Below are 12,905 nucleotides of genomic sequence, written 5' to 3' on the forward strand. Positions count from 1 at the left end.
ACCCTGAACATGTGAAAACCATGGTGAAAACGGGTCTATTTTGACGTATTTTTTACGAGGACACATGAATTCAAAAAATAATAATGTGCACGGATAAAACATTTATAATAAATGCTGCAATATTTATTTTAAAAATGCTTTTTATTTGTGACTTTATAAGTAGTAGTCCAAGCATCATGTTAAAAAAATGTTTTCAGTATTTAAATAATATATTACACACATTAACTAACTTTGTCATACACACTCATTCGTCCAATCAGAAAGTGTATCAATCCGCGCACATGGCTTTGTCCTACTGGACCGCAGTCTGCGCGGAGGGATATTTGAGGGACTACACCCAGAGTGCCGTACAGCCGGGACTCTTTACTGCTCAAACTCACATTAGAGAAGGGGGCGTGCAGGACAGGACGGGACTCTCACAAATATACGGTATCCGCAAACTGAGACCGCACAAGACTGTCAGTCCCGTCTTTTCAGAGCAAGTGTCGTGTGGGAGCGTTTGAAACCAGAAGGCGAACATGTCGTGGCAGAGCTACGTGGATAACCTGATGTCGGATGGCAGCTGCCAGGACTCCGCCATTGTTGGGTGCAACTCGGACTCAAAATACGTGTGGGCAGCGCAGGAGGGGGGGACGTTCATAAACATCACGGTAAATAAGTGTTATTAACACAACAGCTCTCTTTCTGCTGCATATGTAACGTTAACGTTAGTCATTGACTGAAAACTGTGGCTGGGTTTCAGTCTGCCTCCCTAGACAGGACTCGCAATGTGCCTCTAAACTGCTGTTTACTGGAGCTAAAGCGCAGAAATTACGCTTAATTTAATACGCACCAACGCGGTTTAACTTACATCGCGTAGAATAAAGTGTGATTTAAACGCGTTGGTTTAAAAACGCGCAGAAATAAACAGTTTGTTAGAAATTCAGGGCCTGATCAGCTTGAGTGGGAATGAAAGCTAACGTAACACTGGCTGGACAAAAGCAAATTGAACACCAGATGTTTAATTTGGGGGAGATTTTGTCACGAAGTACGAGTTTCTTGGATATTTTTTATTATTATTTGTATTTAGGCTAAATCCTGTCACTATATAATCGAGGTTAACTGGATGTATTCGTCGAAAAAACGCGAAATAAGGACGTTGTGACGTTAAAAATCGACCGTCGAGCGTTAGAAGTTAAGCTTGAGAAGGTTTAAAGTTGAAGAAATGTGTTTTGCAGTCATAAAGAGGGAGGTGTTAGTGCAAACAGGCCGATCAGTTTCTGAGATCTCCAGACTACGTGGTGTACGGGAGTACACACGGGTCATTCAGCCGCGGAATGTGCGTAAAGTCCTTCGTGAATACGGGATCCTCGCAGTACCTGCCAGTCCAAGATGGCGCTCAATAAACGGGTGTTAATTCATCTAATAACAGGCTTATTTATCACACCGTCTTATACTTTCCCCAGCTTAATGGACCGCATTCAATCAATGGCTGCTTATAAGGTTAAAATATGTAAACATTCGTTTTATATTTTTTAAAGGGATCGCCCAAAAATAAAACCGATCAATCTTTTACTTCAATATCTTACACTCATGCCTTTCCAAACAACATGTAAGTTAAGGCTTGCTTTCTTCTGCACAATTCAAAATAATATATTTTGTTGAATGTTGGTAATCAAATAGTTTTGGTGGCCATTGACTTTCATTAACAGATACTAGGATAACATCTTTAATCTTCCACAGAAGAAAGTCCGTTATACAGGTTTGGAACAACATATATAAGTTATTCATAACTTCCATATTTTGTAAATCAGGTTGCATCGTTTCGGATTCAGGTCCTTTGGGGGCTTCATTAAATTTTAATAGTGCTGTTTTTACTCAAGATGAGCCTTCAAATGAGCTACCAAAGATGATCATAAACAAAACGATGTCTATCGCGTATTGATATCTAAAAAAAAATTATCACAAGTATGTCTCGCAGATGTCTATTTGATGTCTGAATTTACATCTGCTAGATGTAGGCTATTGTTTGCTCATCTGCAAGAGGACATTTCCTATTGTAAGATGTCATGTTATAGACATTTAGAAGATTTATAAAACTTCTAAGATGTTTTTACACAGATGAACAGATCTTTAGCAGACATCTTACTGACGCGTATGGGTAAAAAATGGCAATAATAAAAAGAGCTAGCTAGGTTAGCGGATTACCTTAAGTCCATTTATATCGCCTACTGCTGTTAACACTTTTTCTGACTAGTGGATATTGTGACGAGACCTCTTTGTTCGTGTAATGTTTGGCGTAAAGACTTTTGCAGGGTTCATGGAAGACCTGGAAAAAAATGTTAGTTAATTTTAAAACCGATTGAAGGTCATTTCAAAATCAGAGTTGTTTTTCTTGTTAGGCTCGGTTCTGAAACATTTCTCCCGCTAGAAATTGCTCTTGGTGAGTAATTCTAACAAGATGAAGAAAAAAACACACCAAAGACTGGAAAAGTCATGGGAATTCACTGGTTTGAAGGTGAAGGAATCCTTATATTAAAGGTTGACCGCAGTGCTGTAGGAATAGGAGTCTATTAAGGACAGTTTTAATGGGTTTTCACTATGGGATGAGATTGGAAAAGTTGTTGTGTGCTTAATTTGATCTTTCTTCCTCAGTAATAATTCAGTAAGGTGAAGTTTCTGAGGAGAAAGTTGTGGTTGTAAGGCGTCTCCATCCCAAAATTGAGTCACATGTTGCTCCAAACCTGTACGACTTCTTCTGTTAAAGCTTGACAGCCTCAGCCAGTCACACGGGTTGGGAATGGCAGTCGGGGAGTGGGTTTTGCCTCTTAGTTTCTGGTGTTGTTGGCCAAGTATGAGTTTAAAAAGGCTTCTTAAAGAAGTTAAAGTTAGTTGAGACCGTGTCTACTGCCATACCAGTGCTTCCGAACCTTACTGGAAATAACATCGGCTGGCTGATTCCCACTGAAGAGTAGCCGCTTTTAGTGGTTTGGCCTCAGGGAAAAAGGCTTGGTAGATTCGTAGTGAGCCAGAACAAAACAAAAGCTGCTGTGATGAACAAACGACAAAGAAACAAATGGAAAAACTGCACGTTCTGACTTGATCTGTCAGCATTTGACAAATAAAACCAAAGTTTAATGTGATTAATGCATTCCAGTTTGAGGGTTAGGCAGAATGCTTCCCAGATTTGTCGAGAAGTAGTTCCTTTTAAGGAACAAATCACCTCCGTTCAGCCGCGCTTTCATCATACTCCAGAAATATCCTTTTAAATGTTCAGAGAACTCTAGAAATAAACATCTATCCAAAACCAGTGATCAAAATGGAGCATATTTTAGTCAAAATGGACTAGCTGTTGGTTTGTCTGCATGACTAGTTGAGCAAAGGTGCGGTCATGTATACGGTGTTCAGCAAGTCGAAATCTAGTCATTTTTAAAAGGAGTCCACGTGAGCGGTGCTTCATGCATCGCTACACTATTGACAATGGGCCTTTTTACCCACAAAAATTTTGCTAATGTGAACGCACCGTAACTCTTTCCCCGCCAGCGTTTTTTTGAGGAAAGTTGCAAGTCAGTCATTGCATAAAAAAAAAAAAAAGCTTTTCACAATATCATGGCCACCAGAATATTTTGTTGGATGAATATCTTAACATGCGATATATCAAAATAAATAGCAAAGCCTCTGCTTTTAACCCCTTAAGAGGCACCCCCGCCCTTTTTTTTTTAATAGACATGAAAATGCACATGTTGAACTTAAATGGTTGTAATTCAAGAATGCTTTGGAATATAGACGTAAGATTGGTCTTGTTTTAAAGACATTTGGTAGATTTTTATAGAATAATTTTTATAGAAATAAATTAAGAAAGTTAAACAGAACAAAAGTTATAGAAGTTTGAGTTTATGAAAATGTACAATGTTAAACATTTAATTCTTCATATTTTATATAAAACCTATATTTTCAAAACCTGGAGGACTTTAAAATGCAAAAAAAAAAATCAAAGCCAAAAATCTGAACTAGTTGTTTAAAATTATAGGTTGATATCTCAAAAAAATAAGCTTTCAGTGACATTTAGTTTGGGCGCAGTACCAAACTTTTTAATATAAGGGCGCCTCCATTTCCATATGTTGTTTGAGTGATCCGAACCATTATTTTTACAATTTTCATACAATTTATGAAGTAGACATCCTATTCACAAGTAGTGTTGGCAGTTTGGCAGATTTTGAAATGAATTCAACCTCAAAAAGATCACGTATGTGCATTATAGCTCGCCGCCACATCACAAATGCTGAATCTAATATTGTTTTCTTTATATTTAAAACATTTTCAGACCTTTTTTCTAAAAGAATTGAATGGATGCTATCTTCTGAACTCTTGGCATGAAAACAAACTGAGGTTTCTACCATTCTTTCATGATTTTTCATGTTCATCACGATTTCAAAATAAAGTTCTGAACACCTTAGGAGTATGAAAATATTCTTGTTGCAAATTGATAAATTACGGCTCCTCTGTCATTTATTTTGAAAGTCAGTCACCAAATATGTAAACTAGAGATTGTAAGCTTTCAAATGATATATAGTTTGTCAAGATTAGTTTAGGGTTAAATGGTGGGGGAAGTTATCTGAGGTATATATTAGCCGTGTCAATTTCACAAAAACTCCCATTTATTATAAAGTTTTTGCGCTCGCATGAGGAGGTTTTTCAGGCAATTCGAAGGAATATTTAGCAAAACTGCAATGGAAACAGTTTTTCCGCATTTACAGTCACCTGGTGTACGTAACAGTCGATCATCCTTTAAAGAAGGCGTGGTGTGTTTGGACAGAAGACGAGACAGTTCTTCATTAAACTCATAAAAGACAAAAGTATCACGGGAACACTGGATTATAAACAACAAAGAAATGCCACAGTTTATCAAGGCCTTGAAGCAGAAATCAGGGAGCAACACCCAGAAACTCCTCATATGAGCCGCTCACACGTATAAGGGGCTTTACTTGCCAATAATACTTGTATACACGCCTACGTCTCCTTTCATTAAAAATAAAGGGTAGTGCGGCGGCTGCGATATAGGGATGTGAAACTGCCAAAAATGCCATTCGGCAATCGAGGAGCAAAAGTCGAATATCATTTGAAAATCGTGAAAAAGAAAAAAACTCTCAATGACAGAAAGGGAGGCCAATTTCATCTTTGGTGATTTGTCATCAAACAAACTGTTTATTAAGTGAACAAGTAACATGTTCTCGTCTTTTCTTTTTTTTTTTACATAGTAGGGCTATGGTAGGCTAATTGGAAGAAGAAAAAACTAAGCACACAACAGTCCGTTTGTGCATCGCTTAACAGATGCTCATTAATCAAAAAATTTAATAAATGCGGTAGGATATGTCTTAATTATTTTATGCGAACCTGCCTTGTTTCCGGCAATAACCTACTTTTTAAACAAATTAGTTTCAATCAAACTATTCATAGCCTAACGCTTCATAGACATATGTCATGTTCTTGTTCAAAATAATGTGTTCTGGGAGGAGCCGCGAGCGTAACGTCCAGCCGCGGAGAACACGCTCGGGTGGCACAGATGCGCAGGCACACTCGAGTAGGAGATTGATAACTTTACCAGCCACGGCATAATTTACACTCAACTTTATCATTGTTAATTTTCTTAAACGAGTCCCACACGGAGCTTCTTGGTCGCTGCATGGTTGGTCGCAGATTTAACGGTCACGAGTCACGACAATTAGGGCTGGGCGATAAAACGATAATTATCGCGATATAATTTTTCTCGATAAAACGATATCAAGAGTTCGATAAATGTTCGATAATGTTTTTGCGCCAAAAGCGGAACGAATCTCATTTGAACCGCGCGCGCCACACGGACCGTTTATCCGCTCGGCTCAAAGTCCAAACGGCAGCGCAGCGCGAGTTCACTAGAGCAGACGCGTTTACTCTGATCGGCCTTTGTCACGAGATCCAGTGAGAAGCGCTTGTATTCAGCGAGGAACACACGTCTCAGTGATTTAAACCAGTTTAAAGGCAGATGAAACAGCGCTAACAAACAGGAGAAACACTGTGCGCAACGATACAGAGAAGGCTTTTCCGTCTAACGTTACACATTCCCATCATTTACCACCGATTTAACGTTACTTTAACGTTAGCCTAGTAATATTAACTGCACCATGAAATGTGCGTGGGATATATATATATATATATAGAATTGTATAATATTATTAATGTAGACAATGTATTAAAGGACTAATGGAATATAATTACAGTTTTTAATAATGTAGCCTATTTAGGCTACTGGGTTTCATAAATGCCATAGAAACCATAAAGTTACATTTTATCTGTGGTTATCATGATCTAAATGCATGATGCTGGATGACCAATGGTTAATTTTAATAAAACTAAAGAATATTACATTTTACCAAATAAAAATAATGTTGTTACTTTTTTTTTAACAGATGTTACTGTTTTTGTTAATGAACATAAATTGTATATAGTTAAATCTGCATCCTAACTCAAGCTAATACTACTGAAATAAAGATATTTATTTTGATAAGGAAAAATGACAAATGTTTGAATGTTCTACCTCGGATTTGTGTTTGTCATGATATGTTCTGACAATAAATAGTAGTTTAAAAACACAACGCTCTGGTTTATACAGCTTTCACTTAGGAGTAAAAATCTGTCTTTAAACTTGAAATAAATAAAGATTTGACATTTATCGATAATTATCGATATCGACTGATATAAAAAAAAATATCGTGATATTTTTTTTTGGCCATATCGCCCAGCCCTAACGACAATGCTCTTCTTCTGTGGTTTGTTTACACTATGTACACAGCGCACGTAGCCTAGATCGCGCAGTAGGGGCTTTCATTCATGTTAGCGACACCTTGTGTCCCGACAGAAATACCCGGCTGCGCGATCTGTGACGGTAGGCGCGGCGTCAATTATGTAGAACACATTGGAATTGCGCGAAGATATTCGAAAAAGCTTCGAAATTCTAATTTCGCACGCAGTTCGACTATTCGAAGATCGCGACTCATCCCTAACGTAAACCTGCTAACATCCGCTGCCTTGATCTTTGGATTGAGTTACCGAGAGAGGGAAAAAAAACATCGGCTAATGGAAACGCCGTCATTTCGCAATAATTTATCGACATTTAGAAAATATCGCAGAAGTTTTGCGCAAATCTTTACGATTTTGTGGGTAAAATCTAGTAATTTCAATTGGTATGTCAACGCGATCAGCGGTTCGTGTGCGGGCGATAAAAGGTTCCCCTCACACATTTCGTTCAACGTTCAAATTGGTCACGCAAATTCACCACATCGACCAACAGAAAACTGCTCGTTTTAAAGATGACTGGTGTGAGCCGTGCTTCATGCGTTTCACAAATGTGACGACTCATGAAATCAAAGTTGTCCAGCACATTGTGTCCTGTCCGGGTGTTTCCAGCCGCCTGTGTCTGTACAGTCACACTGAAAGTGAAAATGCTGCACAATCACAGCGAGTTTAATTAACTGACCAGCCCACCACACTGGCTTTAATGATATAGTCTTAATGATTCATTGATGTCAAGTGCAAAGTTCGACTTCTGTCTCTTTATCTAAATTATCTGCATGGATCTTTCTTTCCATAATTTATCTTCCTACATTTGTTGATTTGCATTTGGCTGATCATTAATCCATAATAAAATGTAAAATACTAGACCAGAAGATGCAGCTCCGCAATTAATATTGTGGTGTTGTTTGTTTGTTTTTCTTCTAATATCAGCCAACAGAAATCGACGTCCTAGTAGGGAAAGACCGAGAAAGTTTCTTCACCCACGGCCTGACCTTAGGTTCAAAGAAGTGCTCGGTTATCCGAGACAGTCTCCATGTCGACAGTGACTGGACGATGGACATACGGACGAAGAGTCAAGGAGGAGAGCCAACGTACAACATCACTGTCGGGAAAGCTGCCAAAGGTAGTAGTCCTTTCTTATATTCCTTCACAATTACATTTATTCATAAAACCTCGTATGTATGTGTTTTTCTCCAATGGTAGATGAATAATCTAGCAATGTAGATGTCAACCTTTCCTCACTATGAAATCAAATACTATATTTCATATGGGGCTCTTTTAATAAGTGAAAATAAATGGGTTTTAAGAGCTAAAAATAGACTTAATGGGAGCCATTTACAGACTTTAGCATTGGGTGTTGCAAAGTAACGTCAGGAGTTTGAGGGAATAATTATTATTTGTTTAAAGTAACTTCATTGACTAGCTAGTCGTATCACACGGCCTCTGTTGATCACGAGACTTGCGCTCAAGTGTTGAGGAAGTCTGAGACCTGTCGAGGTACATTCCCTCTCGTTTGCATGCGTCTCTTGCTAATCTCTCACACCTCTTGGGTCTATTGCACTTTAAAATGTGAAAGAATTTCCTGTTTCCTGCAGATAAAAATGTTCCTTCATGAATCGATCTCTCTCATATAGCTCACGGCATGCATTGAGGAGAGGAACTAAACCTGCTGTCCTGCATTTTGATTTCACATGCTTGCGTTTTAAATGTTCAAGTGAATAAGTGAAGTGTTTGGTCATTACCTAACCTAGGACCAACAGACCTAATCGAAATGGTAACACTATAATAACTTTCATTATATCACAGTGCTGTTAAATCCTTGATTCACATTAATGAGCTGTTGAAGTGTGAAGCATCTACAGGTCTTCACCGCATTATAGGATAATATAATTATATATTAATGATTATTATTCATCTCTTTAAACCGCCGACAACAGCAATACAGAAGAACCAGGAAAAAGGATCGTATAAAAATGGCCAAGATGTGCAAGAAAGTAGAAAGTAGTTAATGAAGTAGTTTCATTCAAGTGTTGTGAGGATGAGAATTGTATGAGATAAAAACATGAAAATCTTAAGATGTGGTGATTGTGGTATAAGCGGGATCATTGATAATAAATAATTGCCTTATATATATATATATATATATATATCACACATATGAAACTCGAAAAATTAGAATATGGTGCAAAAGTTCATTTATTTCCGTAATTCAACTTAAAAGGTGAAACTAATATAATTATATAGATTCATTACATGCAAAGTGAGATATTTCAAGCCTTTATTTATTATCATTGTGATGATTATGACTTACAGCTTACAGCTTATGAAAACCTTTACAATATTCTCATTTTGAATTCTTGGTTTTCATACGCTATAAATCATAATCATCAAAATTATAACAAAATAAAGGCTTGAAATATCTCACTTTGCATGTAATGAGTCTATATAATTATATTAGTTTCACTTTTAAGTTGAATTACGGAAATAAATGAACTTTTGCAACTCCCGCTGGTCTTTAAGTGCCTCAAACAAAGCTTTATTTTATTTTTTAATGATCAGTGCCACAAACCTCGCATAATTTTGGAAATGAAAGTTATTAAAAGGTGTTGCCAGTTGTAGCTAAATAAAGATATTTCCTCTAGCCTGCAATCTTTCACTCTGCATGCCTGTGATCTGTTATCTATCCTGTCCTATCTCAGCTTGTTGATCTTGGTTTGGCTTTTTTTTCCTCCAGGGATGCTGGGATTTCCCCTGTCCTCTTAACTTCCTTTCTCTGTCTTTCTCTTTCAGTCTTGGTTCTTGTAATGGGCAAAGAAGGGGTCCACGGAGGCGGCTTGAATAAGAAGGCATATTCAATGGCAAAATACTTGAGAGATTCAGGGTTTTAGCTTCTTCTTCTTCTTTTTTCTTGATCAAGTAGTGGAATTTAGGGAGGGAAAAAAAACAAGTCACCCACGTTCCCAAAATAAGCTGTGAAGATCCCCCCCCCCCACCCCACCCCCATTGAAACACATTTAAAAAAATTGGACATTTAATGGCAAGGAAGGGTAATGAATCTTGTGTCAACAATTGCATCCTTTTTTGAGTTGGGGAAAGTTGTTTCTTTTTTTCACCCCTCAAGTTTGTTGATTTTTGTTCTTGTTTTCTTTTCCTTGTGTACTCCAGCATTGGTTATAGTCATGGGCAAGGAAGGTACCCATGGAGGGCTGCTCAACAAGAAAGCGTATCAAATGACCGAATACCTGAGGAAATCTGGATATTAAGACACCTGCCCACCTAGCTGCTCATTCCTACCAACACTAACCTTTCTAGCAGAGATTTGCTTAATCATTTATTTGTTTTCAACTCTTTAATTTCTTTTTGTTCCACCCAAACCCATCCCCAATTACTTTATAACCCCGTCCCATATATGTCCCATTTATTGTGTTCGTTTCGTTCCCATTTTGCTACACATGATGCATTTAAGACAAAATGTAAGTGTCTCATTTCTGCCTATTCATGAAACTAAAACGAACATTTTGGGTGTTTAGTTTATTTCCAAGGGCTTGAGCTAAACTAAAATCCCCTTTCCTAGATCAAATCTGGGAAAGGTCGACTGTATGCATATCTTTGAATGGGCCTTAGTCAGGATGGGCGGCGTTTTTAACTTGACACCAGTTTTTATTGGCGTGCCAAATTAAATCTGCCGTCTGCGCTAACAAATGTCCATTTCTTTAGTTTTCCTCAACCCAAAGTTTGTCGTCATTGGCGCCTCGACTCTTACCTGTAGATGCGACACTTCCTGAATGACAGATTCATATTCCTTCCCTTTGTCGCACTAACATTCGTGGAGTGGGAGGTCGAGCTCTTAAATAGTTGGCGGTCCGTCGAGTGCAGTAATTTTTGGGCTTAGGTAGCATTTTCTCCCATCAACCCCATATTGAATGTTCATTGACATTCCGTCATTGCACTTGTTTTGCTAGCTTATGTAATATATATCTTTTTTTATTTTCAAGACGACTGCCATTTGAGACAGTGGGTATCCCGGTGTTTGAATTTCTTTCATTTGGACCAATTTTCGTCATTGCTTGGGTTATTTACACACTACACTGACCAACAAAACACTAGCGTCTGGTCACAAATAAGACTTCGGCCTTGTTTTATGCCAGCTCTTTCAACACTTGAATTGAGTTTAGCCCATGAATGAAATGTCATGACTGTGGGATAAATTGCCTTCGAGTCATGTCTGTCAAAACCAAGTCCAAATGTATAACACTCCAATCATAATGTGTATTCTGTGCCATAATGAAGAGCGAATCTGTTGCTATTGATTCAGACGGCTTCCCAAATGATTCTTGGTTCAGGGGTTTTTAGTGTCTACAGAAGTTCTGGCCTTGTGGGATATTTGTACAGGTTCAAAACCTCTTGACTACTAGAGTTAATTTCTTGTTTCCCTGTACTTTTTTTCATACATCTTGGATACAGTCTGATATGTCTGATTTCATATGCATAAACCAAGTGATGCCATAAATTAATCTCACCACCTTGTTTACAGACAAATTAAATAAATCTATTCCAACCAAATTACTTGTCTGTCTTTTTTTTAAAAAATTTCTGCATGTTATTTTTAAAAGGGGTCGTTTCATGTGGAATCGTTTTTTCTCAAAGTTAAAGTAGATAATAAACTATGCTTTGTACAAAAACTGGAACATGGTAATGAAAAACAAATGTTGTTTTATTGCACAAACAAAAAAAAAAGTCCTATTTAGGACAAAAATGGAAAAGTTGGGCTTTTTTTTGTCAGTTGATCATTTTCACATTTTCCCCCATTTTGTTGATTGTTGCATTAAAACAGAATTGGAAACTTTCTACTAGTGCAGCACGATATTGAAGAAATATATTTTATGTGATCCAATAATGCTTTGAGTGTGTAAAATACGTTTTAAATTATATTAAAATATAATTTAACGGAAAATTTAATTATTTTTGTGAAGAAAGCATCCCTACAGCTTCTAAAAGGTGAACGGCAAGAGTTTTACTCTAGCATTCATAAAAAGTGAGTCATTTTAACGTCTAGGGTTTCAGGTTGGCCTATATTAGGTTTATTTAACAACTGAAAATGTAAAAACACTGCTTAGTCTTAACAGTACAAATTAAATATACACTGATTCTTATTCGAGCTACAAAGTTATTCAGTCAAGAGCAGTGAGTGATGTTCTGTGTTTGATTAACATTAAGCACACGTGTGTAATCAGGTTTGCTGTCACTTTACAATCGGCACAGATCCAATATACTGTTACACGTGTGCTTTCTATTTCAACTGTTTAGTCCACTTAAGACATCGCTGACTGTGCTTATGTGAATACTCACCAAGATGGTGTTTTTGACATTTTGTGTGTATATGGACAAGTGTGTGTATACTCTCATTCCGGCGTAATAATCCAGGAACTGCTGCCGTACGAGCAGCGCAATGATATTACACACTCAGTGCCGGTCACGTTGGAAGTGACTGAGCTGGGGACTATTTTCAGGCGCTGCGTAATATCATTGCGCTGCTGTACTGCAGCAGTTCCTGGATTATTACGCAGGAATGAGAGGATAGTTCCTAGCCATATTGGCCAAGAAAATCACAACTTTTCTTTTTCTGTCGATCTTAGTACACGGTTTAACTACAGAAGAGACAAGTTTTAAATAGGAAAAATATCAAAACTCTTTGGTCATTTTGTTTTGAGAGATGCCAACGGTCTAATCAGATTCAATGATCTATGCTAAGCTATGCTAAAAGTGCTACCGCCAGACCAGGAGATCGGCTGAATGGATTCGAAAACTCAATTGTTTAACTCTAGGGGAGTTGGAAAATGAGCCTATTTCCCAAAAAAGTGGAGTGTTCCTACATAAGCATGTCACAAGTTTGTAACAGTCATGTGTCCAGTCTACTCGTTTGATCTAAAATTTGGACTTTTCGTAATCTTTAAAGTATTAAAATTGTTATCGTAAGCCATGGCGATATGTACATTTGCAATATTTCGGTATATCATGTAGCCATACTTTTACCATATCTTCAGGTGTTAATAGGGCAACATTTCATTATCTGGTAATGAACACAGAATTTGAGG

General features: G+C 37.6%; 1 protein-coding gene across 2 annotated transcripts; it reads left to right on the forward strand.

The window, feature by feature from the left end:
- Positions 1–318: 318 nt before the first annotated feature.
- Positions 319–11,373, forward strand: pfn2b (profilin 2b). 2 transcript variants are annotated; one of them, XM_079592115.1, is made up of 3 exons: positions 319–650; positions 7,741–7,933; positions 9,976–11,373. In XM_079592115.1, the coding sequence occupies exons 1-3, from the start codon at positions 519–521 to the stop codon at positions 10,071–10,073; spliced, it is 423 nt and encodes a 140-aa protein (XP_079448241.1). In that variant the 5' UTR covers positions 319–518; the 3' UTR covers positions 10,074–11,373. The 2 variants fall into 2 exon arrangements, with proteins under 2 accessions (XP_079448241.1, XP_079448242.1); XM_079592116.1 differs by having other exon boundaries at positions 339–650; positions 9,601–11,373.
- Positions 11,374–12,905: the final 1,532 nt, after the last annotated feature.

The sequence above is a fragment of the Phoxinus phoxinus genome (genome assembly GCF_949152265.1).
Source record: "Phoxinus phoxinus genome assembly, chromosome: 20".
Classification (NCBI taxonomy): domain Eukaryota; kingdom Metazoa; phylum Chordata; class Actinopteri; order Cypriniformes; family Leuciscidae; genus Phoxinus; species Phoxinus phoxinus.